This window comes from Sebastes fasciatus, chromosome 6 (assembly GCF_043250625.1).
Source record: "Sebastes fasciatus isolate fSebFas1 chromosome 6, fSebFas1.pri, whole genome shotgun sequence".
Classification (NCBI taxonomy): Eukaryota; Metazoa; Chordata; class Actinopteri; order Perciformes; family Sebastidae; genus Sebastes; species Sebastes fasciatus.
In genome coordinates, this window is record NC_133800.1 from 37,162,680 (window position 1) to 37,188,537 (window position 25,858).

General features: G+C 38.2%; 2 protein-coding genes across 5 annotated transcripts in view; both read right to left on the reverse strand.

The window, feature by feature from the left end:
• Positions 1 to 119: 119 nt before the first annotated feature.
• LOC141770032 (ras-related protein Rab-14-like) lies at positions 120 to 16,258 on the reverse strand. Of its 3 annotated transcripts, none has more exons than XM_074639627.1 (8): positions 15,990 to 16,258; positions 9,440 to 9,498; positions 8,457 to 8,510; positions 8,160 to 8,337; positions 7,986 to 8,052; positions 7,674 to 7,761; positions 7,543 to 7,573; positions 120 to 6,231 (listed from the first exon to the last, which is right to left on the reverse strand). In XM_074639627.1, exons 2-8 carry the CDS (start codon positions 9,489 to 9,491, stop codon positions 6,054 to 6,056), a joined length of 648 nt encoding a protein of 215 aa, XP_074495728.1. In that variant the 5' UTR covers positions 9,492 to 9,498; positions 15,990 to 16,258; the 3' UTR covers positions 120 to 6,053. The 3 variants fall into 3 exon arrangements, with proteins under 3 accessions (XP_074495728.1, XP_074495730.1, XP_074495729.1); XM_074639629.1 differs by having other exon boundaries at positions 9,440 to 9,491; positions 15,990 to 16,204; XM_074639628.1 differs by lacking the exon at positions 15,990 to 16,258 and adding an exon at positions 10,393 to 10,569.
• A 1,164-nt stretch (positions 16,259 to 17,422) lies between these two features.
• LOC141770033 (actin filament-associated protein 1-like 2) overlaps positions 17,423 to 25,858 on the reverse strand; it is a 36,187-nt gene continuing 27,751 nt past the window's right edge. For both annotated transcript variants that reach the window (XM_074639631.1, XM_074639630.1), the window contains exons 9-16: positions 23,605 to 23,674; positions 22,046 to 22,272; positions 21,844 to 21,935; positions 21,067 to 21,184; positions 20,437 to 20,524; positions 19,063 to 19,229; positions 18,285 to 18,395; positions 17,423 to 18,127 (exon numbers count right to left, since the gene is read on the reverse strand). In XM_074639631.1, the coding sequence (XP_074495732.1) occupies positions 18,101 to 18,127; positions 18,285 to 18,395; positions 19,063 to 19,229; positions 20,437 to 20,524; positions 21,067 to 21,184; positions 21,844 to 21,935; positions 22,046 to 22,272; positions 23,605 to 23,674 (900 nt within the window). In that variant the 3' untranslated portion in view covers positions 17,423 to 18,100. The remainder of the gene's footprint in view (positions 18,128 to 18,284; positions 18,396 to 19,062; positions 19,230 to 20,436; positions 20,525 to 21,066; positions 21,185 to 21,843; positions 21,936 to 22,045; positions 22,273 to 23,604; positions 23,675 to 25,858) is intronic.

Sequence of the window (25,858 nt, forward strand, 5' to 3'; positions counted from 1 at the left end):
AAAATATAAAAGTACCAAGACGCAGTACAAAAGATTTGTTTGTTAACGTCTCCAGATTAATTTGGACTGAAGGTGCAGACGAATCTCAAAGAAGACCAGCGAGTCGTCAGCGTATATACAGTATATATACTTTATTTACAAATAACTGAATCCCCGCCATTGTACAATGAAAAGGTAGAGCTGAAGAAGAAAATCATTACAGATTTAGAGTATAAATAGTCAAAGAATCATAAAGAAGCATGTTTTTTTTTTGTTTTTTTTACTTTAGCAGACAGAAAATCAACAGACGTTACAGGAAAGAAAAAGAATAAAATGTACAGAGCGTTTTACAGCCAGCAAGGAGCGGGGGGGAAACCGGAGATCTGTGGCTTGTAGATTTATTCACTTTCAGCCTGATTACAGCGCCTCCGTCTGGCTGATCAGTGCAATCATTTGAAATGTTAAACATACTAATTTTAGGAATTTGGGGGCGCTGTGACGAGATCAGGGATCTTTAAACTGACGTAGTTTTTCCATTTAAAAGGCAATTACGCTGCGACAACGCTGCCACCTACAGAACGAGCACTGCTGCAGCGTTTTAATAAACTTTTGAATATTTTCATGAATTAAATGTTTTCCTTTGGCGAGGGAAGCTTAAGGCGGCGGTCACAACACAACTTTATGTTTTTCTTCTTCAGTGATTTTGTGACCCTTTGGTTTCTGGAAACTTGTTAAAATCTTTACGAGTAAAATTTGAAAACGCGTCAACGAGGAAACAAACATTTTTTCTGTCCTCGTTTCCCAGCTAAAGCAACGTGCAGGTTATTAAGTGATGATGTGTGAAAACATTAAAGTCTGAGGGGCTTCATTCATAAATCAACCATCACAGCTGAAGGCTGCTGTTCGACCAATCAGAGGACGACGAGGAGTGAAATCACTCCCTGTTCAGACGGATGTGGACACCGTTAGTGGTCCAGATGTCCTCAGAGACGCCTGGACAGACAAACAGCGCTGTCTTTAATATCCTTCAACACTTCAGCTGGGACTGTACACCAGATCTGAGCCAGACCAGAATCTGGACCGGAGGGTCGGGCAGGAAAATTACTTCCTCTCATAACGTTCATTCAGAAGTTACAGAACAACTGTACGGAGGCCCAGAGGAGACAAAATGTCACCAATAAGTCATCTGTTGAGTCAACAATAAACAGTGTGTTCATAATTACAATTTATATATTCAAACAGTGAACAACTAATTTATTTATTTTTTTAAACTCACTTTAAGTCAAATTTATGACTTTTTATGTCAAAACTGTTGGATTATAAGTCACTTGTGCCAAATTTAGATTATTTTTTTTTAAAAAGGTAAATGTATTTCTGTTAGAAAAGGAAAAGAACTGAGAAATATTCAGGATAATATAAATAAAAATGGTGATACAAAGTAAAGATTTAGACTTTTTAAATTTTGATTATGAGCCAGTACGTGAATCAAAATGGACTTTGATTAATTTGACAAATTGAAGTTCATTATTTCATAGCTTTGGCTTAGAAAGTTAAATGTTAACAGAGTATCTCATAATTGTGACTTGCAATTAGTATTTTTATAATTCTGAAAAAATGATTATACATACGGTGGCACTAACAAGACAAAAACAAAGAAAACAAAAAATAATGTGGTATTAAAATACGTAAAGATCAAGTTTATCAACTGATTGAAGGTAAATAGACAAAAATAAGGCTTCTTTAATCACCTTGATTTGAATTAAATGTTCTACTTTGATTCATCAGATAAACCTGCTGGTGACGTTTGTTTCTTCTGGGAATCATTCGGACTTCGAGGGGAAACATTTCCCAGGCTTTTTAAAACTTCTCAGTATTTAATCAGTTTTAATGTTTTAATATTATTATTTTACAGTGCTGGAGAGACACTGCTCATTAAACTGGACCGCTGATCCATTTAGTGTAAATGTGACGTTAATCCATCATATCAGGTCAAAGCTGAAACATTAAGTGTTAAACTGTGCGTGCATACGTCGGCTTGTTTTAGTTTTATCTCTAGTGACCATAAAAATCAAAGAATACGGCTTTGAAATATTTAAAAAGTGAAAGTTAAGCAGAGCTACAATGTTGGTGTTTCTGTTCTGTAGCTGCGTAGCGCTGGAATGCTTGTTAAGGAAGAGAATTTACTGACCGATCCAGTTAGATAGACTGGGAGAACTGGTTCGTGTAGCGCCGGGATCACTCTATAAACATTTAATCATTGAGTCATTTAGCTGATGAAACTTTAAAGCACTTCAGGATATCGAGGCTCGGCCAGTTTGAGCTGAATCAGATCACACTTATAAGAAAAATAGTTGGACGTTTTGTTGGAAGGCAGAATTTTCTCACAAAAAAAGTCGTAATGTGTCTGTAAGATTTTTGTTGTTGTTGCAACTCTTATTGTCTGCTCACACCAAGAGCGAAGCAAACTTTTTGTGCAGCGTGATTACATGCAAAGTCAATGCAAAGAAGCAAATAGACACGTTGATGGAGCAGCTGCAAAGCCTGGCACTGATCCATCCAGACTCCATTCAGAAAACAAGCATTTTAAAAGTTGTCTGTTTGTCGTCATGGTAACAGACCTGACAAAGCATGAATTCGGTTGTGGTTATTTCGGCGCTCTATGTGAATATAGCTCGCCGCCGAGTGACGTTATCAACCCAGACACAACGGCGTTTGGTTTTCTGACATATCTGGGACTTCACCAACATGTACAAAGCAGCAACAGTGGTTATTTCTTCCATGGTTGATGGAGGAAAGAAAAGTTGTTGGTATCCATGGAGACAAGCTCCTCCTCCTCTCCGGAGCGCCTAGAGCGAATGAACATAGATGGTACCGGCGGTTAAACTTGCGCGAGTAAAGCGAGGCAAAAATTTGCTTCTCTCTTGGTGTGAACGCATCGTTACGCTAACTTCGCTGTAATGAACCAGAATCCCGTCCTAACATTAACAAGAAAACCAAACAAAACAAAAACAGGCAGCAATAAATTAAAAGAATCTGCTTCCACGTTTTTCTTCCCTCGGTACGCTCTTAATCAAGAGGGACACAAAAAAAGTGGCCACCAGGGGGAACTGTGACATCGAAAATATACTGTAATATATATATTTGGAAACACGTTAGAAAAAAAAAAAAAAAAAAATCAACATTAACAAGAAATTTAATAAAAATCTATCCTGAACTTGTGATCCATTGCGGGACCAGTAGTGACATTCTGGTTCAGGTAAGTCATTTTATTCTTCATCATCACCTTCATCAATCAGCTGCTTTATCTCTCCAGAGAACGATCAATATTCAGAGTCGCCTTCAGTTATTTATTTAGTTAAAATATTTTAGATTTTTAAAAAAGGCAAAGTGTGGATATGGTGGGTTTGGGGTTCCTGTCTGTGAATGTTTGTTAGAGGTCTTTAAGGATCTGGACCCAAAGACCCAAGTAAGGCCGGGTCCAAATAATATTTAGTCTAATTTTGACGGTCGGGGTCTTAGTGTCCTCGGGAACCTTTCGGATTGGGTCTCTTTATTGAAAATGAATTTTTATGCACGTTGGATTCGGGTTTCAGGTCAGTTTTGGATCGGTTAGACCTGCAATGTGTGCATGTTTAAGATATCCTGACATTTAAAACATAACACGGGACAAACTCCAAAAACCCTTAATCCTACAATTCTCGTGAAGCAACTCGGAACCGCCTATCGGTAGACCCACCATGACGGGTGAATGCCCACGATTTTCAAACTGCACACCCGCTGCCTTTGCTTATAAATGGTCTTCTAATTGAGGCCAAATTACATCATCTGAGTTATTTTTGCAGACTTTAGAAATACCCTCCGTAGCCACAGAAGACATTATACAAGTATTTCCAGAGGTTGAGTGGTAACAAGCACGGAGTACCCCTTTAACCTGCGTTCGAGGTGACCGGTAGTCAAACAAGTAAAACTACATCATCAGCTCCAGGTGTGAATATCGCTGGAACGCCTCCAGAAACGCATTTGACCACAAGGACAACAGATTCAGAAGTCTCCAATCCACGTCAACAACTACAGAGTGAATGCGTCTTCTGATCCACGTTACCAACATGGTGGAAATACAATGGGCCAGAAGTTCGAAGGGGCAGCGGCTTCTTGTTTCAAGTGTTGTTTGTAAACTCAGGCATGAGGATGAAGTGAGATAAGGGGTTCGTTGGCATGAACTGAAGCAGAAGAAGACATGTTTTCTAAAGGAACCAGAGTTCAGACGTCCAGGCCACTCCGTGTTAAGAGTTAATGGATTTGAAGCATGAATCTTTAAGACTTTTCCAACCGAACAACAAATGATGGGATATCACACAGGTATAAGACATGAATACAACTCCAAATCCAAAAGCTCATATCAAAGCGTGAACGTCAGAGTTGGGCGTTTGGACGATCTGGATTTATAGCAGATTAGATTATAGCTAAATCTGAAGATTTGGGCAGGAGGTGGAACTTGATTTGGACTGAGAAGCAGTCCGGCTTGAGCCGAGGCTCTGAATCTGTCCATAGGAATGTCCGCAGTTGGAACTTGGGTGATCCGCATTTTAGTGAAGGGTAGTCCAGATTTTGGCTGCAGGTTTGTCCGAATTCAAGCATTGAATCTTTGTCTCATTGGTGTTTCACATTTGGGATGAAGGTAGTTGGACTACCCTCACTTGAATCTGGTCCAGTCTTGGGGAAAATACTTGTCTGGTGATAGGCCAGAACCTATTCTGGGCTTACAACGGTCCAGCTTAGCCTACCTTTGGGCCTTTGAATCTGTCCATAGGAATGTTCAAAGTTGGAATTTGGTTGAGCCTTGTACCTTTCTTTGTCTCTTGGGTCATCAGTGTTTAACAAGTGTGACCAGGGTCGTCCCAAATTTGGACAAACCTCACTGAGTCTGGCCAACAGCGCTCCAAACCTAGAAGGTCCAGAGGGTAGTCCAGTTTCGGGAAAAGGGGTTGTCTGGTGGTGGGCTAAGGGTGGTCCTATTCTGGGCTTACAACGGTCCAGCTTGGCCTACCATTGGGCTAAGCGAGTCTGGATGTGGGGTGAAGGTGGTCTCAATTTGAACCAAGGGCAGTCTAACTTGAGCCAAGGCTCTGAATTTGTCCATAGGAATGTTCAAAGTTGGAATTTGGTTGATCCGCATTTTGGTGAAGTGTAGTCAGACTTAGGCTGTAGGTATGAGCCTAGTATCTTTATCTGTCTCTTGGGACAAGGGTTGTCCAAATTTGAAGTACGACCAGATCTGGTCGACAGGCTCCAGACTTGGAAGAGACGGGGTCCGGAGGGGTCGTACAGGAAAAAGGTTGTCTAGTGATGGGCTTAAAGCTGTATCTTTAGGTCAAGCATACCTGGATGTGAGCTGAGGGCAGTCTTGACTTGGACTAGGGGTCCATCTTAAGCCTAGGCTCTGCATCTGTCCATTGCCATGTCCAGATTTAGAACTAAGGCGACCCCTTTTGGTGAAGTACAGTCCAGTCCTGGGTTGTGGGTTGACTTGAGCCTTGTATCTTTATTTGTCTCTTGGAACAAGGGTTGTCCAAATTTGAGGTACGACCAAATTTGGACACCTGAGTCTGGCCACAGCGCTCCAACCCTAGAAGGTCCGGAGGGTAGTCCAGTTTTGGGGGAAAAGGTTGTGTGGTGATGGGCATAGTGACTGAGCTGGAACGAGACCAGCGTGATCCAAGTGTGGACCAAGAGTGGTCAGGGATTAGGGATTCATTTGATGCCGACAGTGATCTGGGGTGGTCCTGATGTGGGAAATGTCCAACACTGATCCAAATTTGAGACTGATCTGCTGATTTGGTTGAGGGTGTCCTGATTTAACCAAAGCTGGTAAAGTCTGATTGGGTGGAGGATGGTTGAACCTGGTTTGGGTACTGAACTGAGGTCTGGATTCAGGTGGTTGGACTGTTAAATGTAATCCAGCTAAATCCCGTTTGACGCACTCTGGATAGAAGACGCATGGTGGATCTCTGCGTACGTGTCCGTCTGCCTCCGTCCGTCCGTCCAATCGATGGGTCTGTAGTTCCTGTTCGTGGTTAGCAGCTGCAGCCTTCTTTGGCCGGCTGGCTGTCGGTGTTCAGGCGGCCTCCCTGCGGCGCAGACGGCTTGTGCTGGACTCCCGACTCGGCAGCGTTCAGGTCCAGACTGCCATCTTGGATGTTCTGGTAAATCCTCTTTGCCGCTTCTAGGAACGCCTCCTCCACGTTCTCCCCTCTGAGGAAGAGGAGGGAGGACAGAGGACGGAGACATTAAGATACAACAAATTTATTGAAGTGTCATTCGATACCAATTCACCAAGACCTCCCAGTTCATGTCAGATTTTCTTGAAAAAAATTAATGTGAAAACTTATATTAAATTCATGAGACCTTGTATAATTCCGTAACTCTACTCCAAATATTTTTTTAGAATTATTAAAAAAGTACTTTTTAATTTTTTATATATCTGCAATGAATTAATACTTTTCAATAAAAAAGTTTCAATGACATTAAAATCATTTTTCTTGTAAAAATATACAGTCAATATATCTTCCAAAGCAGGACCACATAACATCTAGATGTGATGGAACTATATTAATACTACAAAGAATATAAAAAAATAGTTGCAAGAAAGTGAAAACTAGTGTAGATATTAATTTTTGAAAATAAAAGAGTATTTGTTCGGGTAAAAGAATATTTATTTTTATAAATTTGATTACTGTAAAATATTCAGCAACAACTATTTACAAAAATACTATGGAGGAACCTGCCAAAATCAAAAACATATTAATAAATAAATGACTCAATAAATAAATATGTCATTAAATGTAGCAAAAATAATATTAAAATAAATGTAGCCATTAATTAATTGATAAAATGTGACATAAATTGCTATTTCTGTTTTCATTTCTTTTATTTCATTTATTATTATTTTATTTATTTTCAATTTATGTTTGCATTTAGTCTTTATTTATCTTTTATTTTGGATTTATTTATTTATTTTTGCATTCATTTTTATATATTTATTTATGCATTTATTTATTTATGCATGATTTTCTCTTTGCATTACATAAATAAATACACACATTCAAAAATAAATACAAAAATGAATGAATGAATGAATGAATTAATTAAAAATAAATGCATATATAAATAAATAAATAAAAACGCAAACAATTTTTTTTTTAAATAATGCAAAATAATTACATAAATAAATAAATAAATAAATGAAAGGGAAAATTAAACAGAAGAATAAATAAATAAGGGAATTAATACAAAGATAAATAAATAAAGAAGCAAATTAAAACAGAAATATCAATTTATGTCACATTTTATCAATTAATTAATGGCTACATTCATTTTTTATATTAGTTTTGCTGCATTTAATGACATATTTATTTATCGAGTCATTTATTTATTTTATTTATTTATTTTTGAGTTGAGAGTTGATTTTTGCTTGCCTGTTGAGTGAGATGGATAGTTGGAAGTGTGTGTGTGTGTGTGTGTGTGTGTGTGTGTGTGTGCGTGCGTGCGTGCGTGTGTACTTACGTCTTAGCGCTGGCCTCTAGAAACAGCAAACCTGATCAACAACAGGAAGTAGAAATCACAATTAATCTGATGTCTTGTTTTCATCTCTAATGCTCTCAGACACCATAACGAGACACCACCCTCCTCCTCACCGTTCTCCTCAGCGAACTGTTTGGCCTCCTCGTACGTCACGTCTCTCTGAGCCTCCAGGTCGGCCTTGTTACCGATCAGAATGATCACCTGGACACAAACACACACAGGTTTTGTTTGAAAACATAAAAACGTTACAAAAATGTCTCTTTATTTTAAAGTAATTGACTTTTCGGTGACTAAAACTATGAAGCATTTTCATCTTAAAACTAAATTTAAAATAGCTGCCGAAATTAACAGTTTCCAATAATAAATATATAATAATAAATATGTAATAATCCCATGTTGATAAGAGCAATAAATACTTGACTCACTGTGTTTGGGTTGGTCAGGTTCCTGGCGTCCGTCAACCAGCTGCTCAAGTGATTATAAGTACTTCTCCTGAACACACAGAGACACAAATAAAGTTATTCATCAACAGATCAGACTAATATGAAACCAACCAACCACATGACGACATCATCATCATCATCATCATCATCATGTACCTGGTGATGTCATAGACCATGAGGGCCCCGGCGGCCCCTCTGTAATAGGACCTGGTGACGGCCCTGAAGCGCTCCTGACCGGCCGTGTCCCAGATCTGCAGCTTCACCTTCTGACCGTGGACCTCCATGATCCTGGTCCCGAACTCCACCCCGATGGTGTGAGGGCAGTCCGCCATGACTACGCACACACACACACAGGAAATATACATCAATATGACCGTTAATATCTGACACACTAGTGAGCAGTGAGAGGTGGATGACAGAAGGAGAAGAGAAGAAGAAGAAGAAAGGACTCACATTTTTTCTCTGTGAACTGGTGCAGCAGACACGACTTCCCTACTCCCATATCACCTGGAAACAAGAGGTCAGAGGTCACACCGTCACCACGACAACTCAAACTGTTGACGTGAATCACTTCAGTTCATTTTTTACTTGTTACACTGAGTGAAACAGAGTCATGAGGTGAGAGGAAGTTGTTTTTCTCATTGTATATTCCCATTTACACAGGTGGAAAGTAACTAAGTACAGGTAAGTAGTTTACTGAAGAACACATTTGAAATGCTTTACATGAATATTTCCATTTTCTGCCACATTCTACCTCACTACATTTATCTGACAGATTGAGTTACTTTACAAATTAAGATTTTTACACACAAAACACATGAAGATTTCATAAAGTCAGATGTTTAGTTATAAATTAAACTTCCCAAACAGCTGAAACTATTAATCCATTAATCAATTAATCAACTTGTTGATTGACAGAAAATTAATGTGAAACTATTTTGCTGTTTGAAGTCGTTTATCCTGTAAAACCATTTAAATGTTCCATGGTTATATATAATGTATAATAATGTTATTAATGTTAATGTATTAGTAATAATGTTGAGGACTAAACAAACATTGTGATGGTGTCACTTTGGGCTCTGGGTCACTGTGACACCATTTATCACTATTTTCAATATTTTTACAAACCAATCAATCGATTAATGGAGAAAATAATCAGCACATTAATCCATAATGAAAATAATCATTAGTTAATACCAGCTCAACAACTACAACAGTAACATGCTGATTTTACATTAATGCAGTGCAGTAAAAAGTGAAATGTTTCCATCTGAGATGGAGTAGAAGTAGAAAGTAGGAGAACATGGAAATACTCAGGTTAAGCACCTCACAACTGTACTCGAGTAACAGTACTTAGTTTGATGTGTAGTTTGTAATGAGGACCCAGATGATGTTGATCTTTAGAAACAGCTTCAGTGTTAATAAATCAAACTCACCGATGATGATGTATTTGAAGATGTAGGAGTAGTTGTAAGGTGCGGCTGTCATCTTGATACTGGGAGGAAAAGAAAGAAGGATTTAAGAGTTTAAATAAAACTCAGAGTTCAGACAGACAATCCATATCAGCCCACATCAGCCCACATCAGTCCACATCGGCCCACATCCTGTCTGAGAGTCACGACGCTGAAGTCAGCTCCTGATTCACTAGTTGAGGTCGTGGTTGCACCGTAATAACACATTCTGAGCCGACACATACACGCACACTGTTGACGGTCCGCTGCCAGCCCTCTCTGACCTTTAAATGGTGCTACGATGTCCCGGGTGCCTCCGGACCCGATCTAACTACGTATCCACTTATATGATATTGGTGCTTCGGGCTCATTAATATCGTTAATATGTATATATGCTTGAATACAGGTTGGTGTGTGCCGGTGTTCACTAGTCTTGGAATTATAAACGTAATAATTATTACAATTTCATTATTTTGACATGTTTTTATCCATCTTTTAAACTGCTCATTTATTTATCTGTTCTTTATTCATCTATTCTTTTTTGAAAATACTGTTTTATCTACAAAGCGAGGCCCTGCAGAAAAGGTTTGGGAACCACGGAGTTGAGGGGAAAGTTAAACTTAATTTACATAAGCGACTGATTCTCCGTTTTTTTTTTTGCTCCTCTTTCTAGCGTTGTCAAAATGATTGACGTATTGATACTCAATATTCATCGATAATGAATATTAGAAATGGTTTCAATACTCATATTCCACAGTATCGATACACATGCCAACTGCTCTCTCTCCTCCCCAGCAGCGAATTGACGGACACAGGTATTTATCTTTTAATGAAAATCTAAAATGTTATGCCCTCAATGTTGAGAAAATGGTATTAAATATCGATATTTTTCAAGGTATTTTAATGAAGTTGGAAATTCCAGTATTGTGACACACTACCTCTTACTGTTGTGAAAGCCTGTTAGACTCTTTAGGTAAAGTTTCAACGCCGTCTGAAAAGTTTCAGATCTCTAAAAGCTTAAAAAAGGAAGCGAAAAAAGAGATTTCACTGTTTTTTCACATCTATACCACATTGGACCAGGTCCAGATCAAAAACCACGGGTGTATTTATTTATGTAATGCAAAGAGAAAATCATGCAAAAATAAATAAATAAATGCATAAATAAATATATAAAAATGAATGCAAAAATAAATAAATAAATTAAGAATAAATGCAAAAACAAATTAATACATACAATAAAATAATAATAAATAAAATGAAAATGAAAACAGAAATAGCAATTTATGTCACATTTTATCAATTAATTAATGGCTACATTTATTTTAATATTATTTTTGCTACATTTAATGACATTAATTTATTGAGTCATTTATTTATTAATATGTTTTTGATTTTGGCAGGTTCCTCCATAGTATTATAGTGATTAAAGAGCTAACTGCTGCTAGCTCTGTTAGCATGTTAGTCTGTTAGCATGTTAGTCTGCTAGCTCTGCTAGTATGTTAGCAGGTTAGTCTGTTAGCATGTTAGTCTGTCAGTCTGCTAGTCTGTTAGCAGGTTAGCATGTTAGTCTGTTAGTCTGCTAGCAGGTTAGCATGTTAGTCTGTTAGCAGGTTAGCATGTTAGTCTGTTAGCAGGTTAGCATGTTAGTCTGTTAGCAGGTTAGTCAGTCTGCTAGTCTGTTAGCAGGTTAGTCTGCTAGCAGGTTAGCATGTTAGTCTGTTAGCAGGTTAATCTGTTAGCATGTTAGTCTGTCAGTCTGCTAGTCTGTTAGCAGGTTAGTCTGTTAGCATGTTAGTCTGTCAGTCTGCTAGTCTGTTAGCAGGTTAGCATGTTAGTCTGTTAGTCTGCTAGCAGGTTAGCATGTTAGTCTGTTAGCATGTTAGTCTGTTAGTCTGCTAGTCTGCTAATCTGTTAGCAGGTTAGCATGTTAGTCTGCTAGTCTGCTAGCCATCACGTCCAAATCTGGACTAGATGATCACAGAGACTCTTTAAAACACAGTCATGTTGTGGAAACATTGCTATTTTTCGCATTTTCACAAATAGAATAAAGGTTTCACAAATGTGAAACTGTATCCTAAAGAGTCTCTGACTTCTCTGGGATCATCTGGTCCAGATTCGACCAGGCCAAGTGAAGTGGTTTTTCATCTGTGAAATCTCCCACCTTTGTTTTGCATTTTCATATATATATATTAAAGGTTTCACAAATGTGAAACTGTGTTTTAAAGAGTCTCCGACTTCTCTGGGATCATCTGGTCCAGATTTAACCAGTCTACATGTAGTGGGTTTTCACCTAGACCTGGTCTAAAGGGTCTACATGTGAAAACAAGCAGTGAAATCTCCCCGAAGCAGCCGGCTAGGCTAACGCACAGCTAGGCTAACAGTGTGACAGCAGTCTGAAACAGCATCAGCTGACTTCCTCCAAACAGAAACACCTCTCAGTTAGCTTAGCTCCAGAGCTAACCGGCTAACAGCTGCAGAGCTGTCAACGCCTTGCTATCAGGCTAACAGGCTAACATGCTATCAGGCTAACAGGCTATCAGGCTATCAGGCTAACATGCTAACAGGCTAACATGCTATCAGGCTATCAGGCTAACAGGCTATCAGGCTATCAGGCTAACATGCTATCAGGCTAACAGGCTAACATGCTATCAGGCTATCAGGCTAACATGCTATCAGGCTAACAGGCTATCAGGCTAACAGGCTAACATGCTAACAGGCTAACAGACTGACAGGCTAACAGACTGACAGGCTAACATGCTATCAGGCTAACAGGCTAACATGCTATCAGGCTAACAGGCTATCAGGCTATCAGGCTAACATGCTAACAGGCTAACATGCTATCAGGCTATCAGGCTAACATGCTATCAGGCTAACATGCTAACAGGCTATCAGGCTATCAGGCTAACATGCTATCAGGCTAACATGCTATCAGGCTATCAGGCTAACATGCTAACAGGCTATCAGGCTAGCAGACTGACAGGCTAACAGACTGACAGGCTAACATGCTATCAGGCTATCAGGCTAACATGCTATCAGGCTAACAGGCTATCAGGCTAACATGCTATCAGGCTAACAGGCTATCAGGCTAACAGGCTAAGAGACTGACAGGCTAACAGGCTAACAGACTGACAGACTGACAGGCTAACAGACTAACAGGCTAACAGGCTAACAGGCTGACAGACTGACAGGCTAACAGACTGACAGGCTAACATGCTATCCGGCTAACAGGCTAACATGCTAACAGACTGGCAGACTGACAGACTGACAGGCTAACAGACTGACAGACTGACAGGCTAACAGGCTAACAGGCTGACAGGCTAACAGGCTAACAGGCTGACAGACTGACAGGCTAACAGACTAGCAGGCTAGCAGGCTAACATGCTAACAGACTAGCAGACTAGCAGACTAGCAGACTGACAGGCTAACAGGCTGACAGACTGACAGGCTAACAGACTGACAGACTGACAGACTGACAGGCTGACAGACTGACAGACTGACAGGCTAACAGGCTAGCAGGCTAACAGGCTAACATGCTAACAGACTAGCAGACTAGCAGACTAACCTGCTAACAGACTAACATGCTAACAGGCTAACAGACTAACATGCTAACAGACTAACATGCTAACAGACTAGCAGACTAACAGACTAACATGCTAACATGCTAACAGACTAGCAGACTAGCAGACTAGCAGACTAACAGGCTAACATGCTAACAGGCTAACATGCTAACAGACTAACATGCTAACAGACTAGCAGACTAACCTGCTAACAGACTAACATGCTAACAGGCTAACATGCTAACAGACTAACATGCTAACAGACTAGCAGACTAGCAGACTAACAGACTAACATGCTAACATGCTAACAGACTAGCAGACTAGCAGACTAACAGGCTAACAGGCTAACATGCTAACAGACTAGCAGACTAGCAGACTAACCTGCTAACAGACTAACATGCTAACAGGCTAACATGCTAACAGACTAACATGCTAACAGACTAGCAGACTAGCAGACTAACAGACTAACATGCTAACAGACTAGCAGACTAGCAGACTAACAGGCTAACAGGCTAACAGACTAACAGGGTAACAGGCTAACAGACTAACAGGCTAACACCAGCAGACTAACAGACTAGCAGACTAACAGGCTAACACCAGCAGACTAACAGACTAGCAGACTAACAGACTAACAGGCTAACAGGCTAACAGGCTAAAAGGCTAACAGACTAACAGGCTAACACCAGCAGACTAACAGCTAACAGACTGACAGACTAACATGCTAACAGACTAACCTGCTAACAGACTAACATGCTAACAGACTAACCTGCTAACAGACTAACCTGCTAACAGACTAACCTGCTAACAGACTAACATGCTAACAGACTAACAGACTAACATGCTAACAGACTAACCTGCTAACAGACTAACCTGCTAACAGACTAACCTGCTAACAGACTAACATGCTAACAGACTAACATGCTAACAGACGAACATGCTAGCAGACTAACAGACTGACAGACTAACAGACTAGCAGGCTAACAGGCTGACAGACTGACAGGCTAACAGACTAGCAGGCTAGCAGGCTAACATGCTAACAGACTAGCAGACTAGCAGACTAGCAGACTGACAGGCTAACAGGCTGACAGACTGACAGGCTAACAGACTGACAGACTGACAGACTGACAGGCTGACAGACTGACAGACTGACAGGCTAACAGGCTAGCAGGCTAACAGGCTAACATGCTAACAGACTAGCAGACTAGCAGACTAACCTGCTAACAGACTAACATGCTAACAGGCTAACAGACTAACATGCTAACAGACTAACATGCTAACAGACTAGCAGACTAACAGACTAACATGCTAACATGCTAACAGACTAGCAGACTAGCAGACTAGCAGACTAACAGGCTAACATGCTAACAGGCTAACATGCTAACAGACTAACATGCTAACAGACTAGCAGACTAACCTGCTAACAGACTAACATGCTAACAGGCTAACATGCTAACAGACTAACATGCTAACAGACTAGCAGACTAGCAGACTAACAGACTAACATGCTAACATGCTAACAGACTAGCAGACTAGCAGACTAACAGGCTAACAGGCTAACATGCTAACAGACTAGCAGACTAGCAGACTAACCTGCTAACAGACTAACATGCTAACAGGCTAACATGCTAACAGACTAACATGCTAACAGACTAGCAGACTAGCAGACTAACAGACTAACATGCTAACAGACTAGCAGACTAGCAGACTAACAGGCTAACAGGCTAACAGACTAACAGGGTAACAGGCTAACAGACTAACAGGCTAACACCAGCAGACTAACAGACTAGCAGACTAACAGGCTAACACCAGCAGACTAACAGACTAGCAGACTAACAGACTAACAGGCTAACAGGCTAACAGGCTAAAAGGCTAACAGACTAACAGGCTAACACCAGCAGACTAACAGCTAACAGACTGACAGACTAACATGCTAACAGACTAACCTGCTAACAGACTAACATGCTAACAGACTAACCTGCTAACAGACTAACCTGCTAACAGACTAACCTGCTAACAGACTAACATGCTAACAGACTAACAGACTAACATGCTAACAGACTAACCTGCTAACAGACTAACCTGCTAACAGACTAACATGCTAACAGACTAACATGCTAACAGACGAACATGCTAGCAGACTAACAGACTGACAGACTAACAGACTAGCAGGCTAACAGGCTAACATGCTAACAGACTAGCAGACTAACAGACTGACAGACTAACAGACTAGCAGGCTAACATGCTAACAGACTAACCTGCTAACAGACGAACATGCTAACCTGCTAACAGACTAACATGCTAGCAGACTAACAGACTAGCAGGCTAACAGGCTAACATGCTAACAGACTAACATGCTAACAGACTAACATGCTAACAGACTAACATGCTAACATACTAGCAGACTAGCAGGCTAACAGACTAACAGGCTAACAGACTAACAGGCTAACAGACTAACAGGCTAACAGACTAACAGGCTAACAGACTAACATGCTAACAGACTAGCAGACTAGCAGGCTAACAGACTAACAGGCTAGCAGGCTAGCAGACTAACAGGCTAACAGACTAACAGGCTAGCAGACTAACAGGCTAGCAGACTAACAGGCTAGCAGACTAACAGGCTAACAGACTAACAGGCTAACAGACTAACAGGCTAGCAGACTAACAGGCTAACAGACTAACAGGCTAGCAGACTAACAGGCTAGCAGACTAACAGGCTAACAGACTAACAGGCTAGCAGACTAACAGGCTAACAGACTAACATGCTAACAGGCTAACAGCTAACATGCTAACAGCTAACACCAGCAGGCTAGCAGGCTAACACTAGCTGTAGACTGACAGACTGAAATGCTAACAGCTAACAGGCTAACAGACTAACAGGCTAACACCAGCAGGCTAGCAGCGGTTAGCTGTCTGATCTCATCAGTAGTGTAATGATGGTGTGATGCAGCAGACAGCAGGGTGAGGTGCTGCTGTTTTACCTTCAGTCTGGAGTCTGTCTGACCAATGGACCTGATTAAACTCCTGGTTGAAGAGCTGGTAGTACCGGGTTGTTCTGGTAGTACCGGGTTGTTCTGGTAGTACCGGGTTGTTCTGGTGTTTCTGGTAGTACCGGGTTGTTCTGGTAGTTCTGGTAGTACCGGGTTGTTCTGGTAGTTCTGGTAGTACCGGGTTGTTCTGGTGTTTCTCTGGTTAGCTGTTAGCCGGCTGCTGATCCGTCAGAACCTCTCCCTCTTCCGTGATGCTTCTTCTCCAGCGAGAATCACGGGACACATCGCGAGATTAAGAGCTAACTATCGCCCCCCAGCGGACGAGAGGAGGAGGACAGCCACACAGACTCTGACAGTGGTTCAGTTTAATCTATTATAGTGTAGCCTAAATATTATTATTATTCTGACATATGCACAGTGGTGGAAGAAGTATCAAGATATTTTTTATGTAAAACCCCGTAATATTAAAGGGATGGTTGTGGTGTTTTGTAGTAGGTTTGTATGAGGTTCTTATCCATAGAAGGTGTTTTATTATATGGAGGACGGAACCTGCTAAAATATATATATATATAAAAAAAAGAATAAATAAATAAATTACTCGATAAATAAATAAATAAATATATCATTAAATGTAGTAAAAATAATATTAAAAATAAATGTAGCCATTAATTAATTGATAAAATGTGACATAAATTGATGTTTCTGTTTTAATTTGCTTCTTTATTGTCTATCTTTGTATTAATTCCATTATTTATTTACTCTTCTGTTTAATTTTAATTTTTATATTTATGTATTGTTTTTATACATTTTTGCATTAATTAATTAATTAATCAATTAATTTTTTTTTTCATTTATTTATTTTAGCATTTATTTTTTAATGTATGTATTTATTTATGTATTCATGCTATTATTTTATTTATGCACAATATCCCCTTTGCATTTCAATTGATAAAATGTGACATAAATTGATATTTCTGTTTTAATCGGCTTCTTTATTTGTCTATCTTTTTATTAATTCCCTTATTCATTAACTCTTCTGTTAAATTTTCCCTTTTATTTATTTATGTAATTATTATTTTTAAATGTATTTTTTATTTTTTATATTTATTTTTAAATGTATGTTTTTACTTATGTATTTAAGCATTTACTTATTTATTTATGCATGATTTTCCCTTTGCATTTCACTCCTTATTTATTTCCCCAAACGTATTTATTTCTGTATTCTTTTCTTTATACATTTCTGCCTTGTTATGCAAATGAGGGGGCTGTAAATAAATAAATTAAAAAATAATAAATTAAAAAATTAATACAAATAAATAGATAAATGAATAAAAGGGAAAATTAAACAGAAGAATAAATAAATAAGGGAATATGGCATGTGTTATAAAGCACTCTTTTACAAGTAAAATCAAAAACAATATGTAAAATTCAGTTTTTAATAGTACAATATCATTTTACAGTTTAGTCTGACATCAACAAAGAAACGTTCTCCTGAGATTATTATAAAAATCCAGTAAATATAAAAATGATACAAACAAGTGACCGACATGGAAATAAACATGAATCATCAAGTGTATATAATAACATATAATAACATATAATAACATATAATAACATATAATAACATATAATAACAGTGTGCAGATCAACGTGAGAACAGATATAAAACTGTTTCAGTTAAGACATCAAGGAGATCAGGTGGGATTAAACTAAACACAACTAATTAAAAAACAAATCAACAACAATAAATCAAGACAAAACACACCTGACAGAGTTCAGACTCTCTCTGTGGAAATAAAGAAAGACGTGACTGCGGCTCATTTGGTTCAAAGCTCCTAGAACAACAGGAAGTACACTAAAAAAGACATATTGTTTGTCCTCTAAAGGACTAAAATGAACCCGGATTAGTGGTTAACAGGACATGTTGATAAAGAAAGTTTAGTGTGAGTGATTTTATGTGTTCAGTCTATGAAAACTACCAACAGCAGTTTGGAAATGTCCAAAAGCAGTCGGTCGCTTTGATGATGATGATGATGATGATGATGATGGTGATGATGATGATGATGATGATGATGATGATGATGATGATGATGATGATGGTGTCAAGCAACAGCTTTGGTTTCCCATTCCTGTGAGAACAGAAACACAATGACTGACTGATGACTGAGACAGATTGGCCTGGTCACCAGAAATAATGTTGGTATTGTTGCCGACCTTTAACCTTTGACCTTTGACCTTTCAGAAGCAGTATTCTGCAGCTGACATCAGTGTTTGAGTGAAACTCACCTTCCTCCTCTGGAAAACCTTCCCGTGTTCGATGAAGAGCGCTGAAGGAGCTCGTCTCAGAGACGTTTTAGCCGACGCCGTCCGTCGCAGCAGAGGGTTCAGGAAACCCGCCTGGACCAGCAGAGAATAGCAGAGACCAGTAGAGGTTACAGTTGAGACCAGCAGAGACCAGCAGAGACCAGTGAGGATGTCAAAACCAGTGTGATCCAGTTACAGAACATGTAAACATTAACTGATGCTCTGAATCCGCATCAAGATGAAGGTTTTTAAATGTTTTATTGATTTGTATGTATGAATGTGTATAGCCTAGATATGTACAGTAGATGTGTGTATTTATTTATTTTATTTATTTAATATTTTCTTTTATTATAGGTTAGGTTTATTATTAGTAATATGTTATATACAGCATGCTATTATCACTATTTTACTTGTGTATATATATATACATATGTATATGTATATACATATGTATATATATATTTAATAAAGTTTGATGTGACGTGGAGGAGAGGGAACAGTTGTTGACTGTGTTTTGAAGAACATCGGGTTGGACACTGCTGGTAAAATAAAAGCCATGATATAAAGTATTGGTAAGTTTGTATATCGTTTTTTGGAGAACGTCAGAACAATTCAGATAATTTAGCAGCCAGTAGTAGTAGCTAAAGTATATCAGAAATATTTTATATACATATACTTATATACTGAATGAAGTGTGTTCTCGTCTGTGCTGCATTTTCATGTGAATAAATCTTAGTTTAGAGATGTTTGTTTTTCCCACCTGAGCGCGCTCGCTGCATATGGCCAGCGACTGTCTAAAAGAGGTGCGCTTGTTTTGCTTCCCGGCAGACGTCAGGTTGACCTCTGACCCCGCCCTCAGCTGCACCGACCTCTTCCCGGTCAGCTCCAGCTTCTGGACGCCTCGCTCCACCTCCACCGACTTCCTGTCTGGAACGCACAAACAAACGGTCAACCATAACTTTATTTATATACGCTGTAAGCTGTACGTTCGTACGACAGGAAAGACACGAGGAAGAGAGACAAAGTATCAGGTAGCAGAGCAACTATCACAGGGGTAATTAAATATGAATGTAAAAACAATAAAATGAATTAGTACAAACACACAAAAAACTAAACAAAAACCAAAATAAATAACAAAAGCATCAGAATGAAGAATTAAAAGCAGCTTTATAAAAGTGTGTTTTGAGGCAACAGTTCCTATGATATCCTACAAAAAGCTAAACCTAAAGAAGCCGTTTCATTCAGTTTTACGTGTTAGAACGAGTTGCTTTTGCTTTTTATTGTTTCCTTAAGAAAAAATACTACAACAACCTAAACCACAACAAATAAAAAAATATGTAATATACTGTAAATTGAGAAACAAACTATTTGAAAACAAAATAGGAGAGAATTTTTTTTTAATAATCATAATACTAAAATTAAAATTATAAATTAATTAATAGAAATTATAAAACAAATATAATTATTTTTTATTTTATTTCATGAATAACAATAAATGAATAGATAATCATAAATAAATATAAATACATAAAAATAAATAAATGAATAAAATAAATTCACACCACCAGATTCCCAGCACCTACTTATATCCCTGTGGTACCGCCACCCGTACAGAATAGATATACACAAATAAATAAATAATAAATGCAAAAATAAATCAATGTAAAAATGTATAAAAAGAATACATAAATAAATAAATAAAAGGAAGAATAAAGACATAGGGGAATTAATACAAAGATAAATAAATATAGAAGCAAATTAAAACAGAAATATCAATTTATGTCACATTTGATCAATTCATTAATGGCTACATTTATTTGTAATATTATTTTTGCAACATTTAATAACATGTTTATATATTTATTTATGGAGTCATTTATTTTTTAATTTTTTTCATTTTGGCAGGTTCTGTCCTCCATACCTACTGACCCACATCTATGAGGCTTATAACCAGCGATAACACACATTTAATGAGCTGATAACAGTCGAATCGGGAGACTCAGATCAGTGTGAACGTTTTTATCAGCTCAGATCTTCTCTCATCTGATGCCTGAACAGGTTTTAGTGAGAAAATGAACCTGAAACTGTGAAAGTCTTCATGTTTTTAAGAGTTTCTTTGCTAGCGGAGACTCACTGTGGCCGGTGAAGACAGCGTTGCTGTAGGTCACTGAGTCTCTGGACGACACCGAGCTGCAGCGGTCTGAATCCTGAGAGCTGAGCAGCTGAAACATCATAAATATTACATCATATCAATAAATAATAAATGAAACATTTTAAAACCTTTTCTTCATTCACTACACTAGTTTTTTTTATTTTTGGGTCTATTTTGCTTCAATAACACGCGTTCTTTCAGACTAGTGGAAAGAAAACATTTATTTTACTACTTTGTCTGCTTGTGTTTGTAGATTTCTCCTAAATTCACCAACAGTTACCGTTAGATAACGCCTCATTTACATATTTAAACATCACATTTCAGAAAACTTGTAATAGAAAAACATAACTGTCTTAATGTTAGTAATCAACTGGGGAAGTTCCATGGTGATATCTATTAGTTCAACCCGTAGTGTCTTCACTTAATGTATGAAATTTAACAATCCATATCTTTAAAGAGTGTTTTCTCAGATTCTGAACTTCAGCAGCTCGAACATCCACCAAAACTCTCCACTTTCATTCCTCTCTATATTCTGAAGGTTCATGTATCGCTGACTACAGAGTAATCTATTACACAGGTAGTGACTGAGTGGTTCAACCGTGCGGAGTGTACCATGTGCTCCAGTACGGGGGTGTTGGAGTAGATGGGCTGGTCCGGGCCGGTTCCACTCAGATGGAACGGGTCGTCCATGTAGGTGTTAGAGGAGGGAAACCTTCGAATCTGAAGCCCACTGAGGAGGAAGAGGAGGAGAGAAACAATATAACACTGAAGGAGGAGGAGGAGGAGGAGGAGGAGGAGGAAGAGGAAGAGGAGGAGGAGGAGGAGGAGAGAAACAATATAACACTGAAGGAGGAGGAGGAGGAGGAAGAGGAGGAGGAGAGAAACAATATAACACTGAAGGAGGAGGAGGAGGAGGAAGAGGAGGAGGAGAGAAACAATATAACACTGAAGGAGGAGGAGGAGGAGGAGGAGGAGGAGGAGAGAAACAATATAACACTGAAGGAGGAGGAGGAGGAGGAAGAGGAGGAGGAGAGAAACAATATAATGCTGAAGCAGGAGGAGGAGGAGGAGGAGGAGGAAGAGGAGAGAAACAATATAATACTGAAGGAGGAGGAGGAAGAGGAGGAAGAGGAGGAGGAGGAGGAAGAGGAGAGAAACAATATAATACTGAAGAAGAACACTGCACTGTAAACATACTGTGTTACAGTAACAGTACTAATACCACATTGTAAAAATCCACTGATTAAGTGATTAACGGTTTCAGTTGTACTTGTGTAAGCTGTTGGGAAGTTTACAAGAAAATATCTGATGTTATTAACTCTTAATGTGTTTTGTGTGTAAGAGACTCCGTTACCTGAGAGCTCCACCTGTACTAAGAGACTCCGTTACCTGAGAGCTCCACCTGAGTGATCCTGAGTGTTGGCAGCAGCTCCGTCCTGCAGCAGCTTCAACCATCGCTCCTTCTCACCTGAGCTACTCACCTGAATGAAGCAAGGAAGGAAGGAAGGGAGGTAGCAAGGAAGGAAGGAAGGACACATGAAAATCTGAATGAATTCAAATGAATGACTTCCTGTTTTGTTCTCCAGCTCACCTCCAGCATGGCCACCTGGTCACCGAGCATGCTCAGTGTGATCCTGTATGAGCGGTCGGTGTCGGGCCCGGCTCTGACATCACATCCTCTGAGCTGGACGGTGTACTGAGGCGACCTCTTCACCTCCTCCTCCTCCTCCTCTTCCTCTCCGAACATGTTGAGTAAACCCTGCTCCACCCGACACAGTAAATTCTGCCACTGACAGTTCATCAGCACGCTCAGGACACCTGCCAATCAAAGGTCAGAGGTCACTCTAACAGGACTGAATTAAAGGAGCTGTTTCTGTACATCATGACCAACCAGTGGTGGAAAGTAATAAGTACATTTACTTTACTTTAGTATTTCTATTTATTTAATAGTTAAAGTTACTTATCAGATTAAGATTTTACAAACTAAATTTAGAAAATCAGTTTTATGGTCACATATACAGTCATACACACTACAGCACGGAGTGAAATTCTGCCTGGTTCCAGAACAAATCGAACAAATAAAAATGAATCGAACAAATAGATCAAATAAGTACAAAATTAATCTAGCAATTAAATTAAATAAAATAGAAAATGAATCTAAAAAATAGATAAAATTAAATAAAAATAATCAAACAAACAGATAAAATAAAAAAATAATAATCTAACAAATAAATGAAATAAAATAATAATCATACAAATAGATATAATAAAATAAAAATGAATCTAACAAATAGATAAAATAAAATAAAAGTTAATCTAATAAATAGATAAAATTAATAGAACATAATCTAACAAATAGTTCAAATAATGTAAAAATGAGTCTAACAAATAGATAAATAAATAAAAAATAGCTAAAATAAAATTAATTAAATGAAACTGTGAAACAATGACACAATATAATCAGTAAAATAGTGCATAAAATAAATAAAAGTATATAAAATATGATGCATTAATATTACAGATTAAACAACCCGACAGTATATGAAGCAGATAAAATGAGCTCCACCTCGACCAGCTACAACATTTAAACATTATTAATAATGATAATAAACACTAACAGAGGCCAGAGGTCTGTCTGAGGAGTACTTTTACTTTTGGTACTTTAAGTACATTTTGGTTGCTCATACTTCTTTATCAGTAAACTCAGACTCCAGCTGAGGCTGAATGTCTGCAGCTCTGCAGGAATCTGATCATAAACTAAAGTGTTGGACACATTAACATGTTGACCTGATTCTTCTTAAACACTGCAGCTCTCACAGTCTTTCTCCAGCATAGAGACTTTAATAATAATAATAATAATAATAATAATAATAATAATAATAATAATAATAATAATAATGATAATAATAATAATAATAATAATATAATAATAATAATAATGATAATAATAATAATAATAATAATAATAATAATAATAATAATAATAATAATGATAATAATAATAATAATAAAAATAATAATAATAATGATAATAATAATAATAATAATAATAATAATAATAATAATAATAATAATAATAATGATAATAATAATAATAATAATAATAATAATAATAATAATAATAATAATAATAAGTAATGATTTCAGTACCTTTGTGTTTGTGTTGGCTGCAGCCGGCTGCAGGTTTCTCCTCCTCAGAGTCAGTCTGGACTGTACTGGACTGAAGAGACAACATGGACACAAACATTAATATTTATTATGAATAGGTGAATCCTTTTTATTTATTATTGTGTCATATATATAACTACCTTATAAGACACCATAAATTAATTCGAGCCAGGACCAGAAAACTGCGTATACATTAATAAACAACAGAGATGAATAATAAAAAACAACTAAAGCATCTTTCCATCAGTGTCTACAAGAATACTCAGAATATAATCTGAATAAATACTAATTAAATAATCCATCTTTCCTTCTCTTTCAGGCTTTTGAGACAAAGTGAAACACATCACAATTTAACAGCCGTTCCAAGTTAGATTTTATAAACATATTTCAGTCCTATAAGACGGGCTGGGCGATATGGACAATCTATCTCAATATAGGTCATTTCATATCTCAATAAAGATATACTATATATCACAATATAGAATGTTTTCTGGTAATTCAATAAATAAATAGTCGATATGAAATAACCACATGGTAAAAGCTATTTTAGTTTTTCTCCTGTGTGAATTAAATACTTGAGAAATGAAAAGTATTTTCTCATTTAATTAAGAACTTTAGTGCAAAATGAACACAACAGTTTTAGGTGAAATTATAATATATATATACTGGAAAAACAAAGTTCGGAAACTTGTGTTTGGTGGATTATTTCTCTGTTGTATCAATGCTAATGGTCATTGTATTTTAAATCATTGGAAAGCCTGTTTATTTACCTTCACAATGATGTCACACTTGTAAGGATCATGCATTTGTGGGATGAGCAGCACAGCTGATTATGTGGGGAGCGCTCAAGAACAATGTTCCAAAATGCTCCGTCAATGGTAAACAGTGTATTCTCATAAGGCTACCAGGAAGCCTGCAATGACTGCCCTTCACCGTCAGGCCCGTTGGCGCAGGTGTCGACAACACAGACAATGGAACCTGAACATGTGGGGGAATGTCATGTTCAGTGATGAGTCCAGGTTCTGTCTGCCAAAGTTGGATGGCAGGGTGAAAGTATGGAGACGACGCGGAGAACGCTATGCTGATTGTTGAACCGATGGAGTAACAGCTTTTGGTGGGGGCAGTGTCATGGTGTGGGGGGGCATCTCCCTCACTGGTAAAACAAGGCTTCTCATCATTGAAGGCCATCTCAATGCAGGGAGATATCAGGATGAGATTCTGCAGCCAGTGGCGATCCCATATCTCCACAATCTGGGACCTAACTTCATCCTCCAAGAAACAACGCCCCCCCCCCACAGAGCCAGGGTTATCACAGACTACCTCCACAATGTGGGAGGAGAGAGAATGGAACGGCCTGCCAAGAGTCCACACCTCAACCCAATTCAACACTTGTAGGATCAGCTTGGGCGTGCTGTACGTGTTAGAGTGACCAACACAACCACGCTGGCTGACCTGCACCGAATCCTGGTTGAGGAATGGAACGCCATCCCACAGCAACGTGTGACCAGGTTGGTGACCAGCATGAGGAGGAGGTGCCAGGCTGTTGTGGCTGCGTATGGATCTTCCACCTCTACTGAGGCTCCTGACGGTGGATTAAATGAATAAAGTGTAAAATAGCCAATATGTCTTGTTTGTTCCTTGTTACTGATAGAGAGTTCAATCATCCAATCCACCAAACAACTCAAAACAAGAGTCAACACCAACAGGAGAATACACTGTTTACCATTGACGGAGCATTTCGGCAAATTTTTCTTGGGCGCTACCCACATCATCAGCTGTGCTGCTCATCCCACAAATGCATGATCCTTACAAGTTGGACATCATTGTGAAGGTAAATAAACAGGCTTTCCAATGATTTAAAATACAATGACCATTAGCATTGATACAACAGAGAAATAATCCACCAAACACAAGTTTCCAAACTTTGTTTTTCCAGTTTATATTTATATATATATATATATATATATATATATATATAGACAGCCCTCCATACTACAATAGCTGACACTTCTAAATATCAAATTATTCATTTATATAATTTTAATTTCTCCCTAATTATTACCACCTTGTTATTTCTTCTCAGAATATTTAGTACTTGTATCAGTACAATTATTATTTTATTTATTTATTTTTCCCCCCTTACATGCACAATCGTAGACGTAAACATGTGTGCCACATTTAACAGATTCCCCCTTAAACACTAAGGGGGGTAATTACTCTAATTTAAGTCACATTA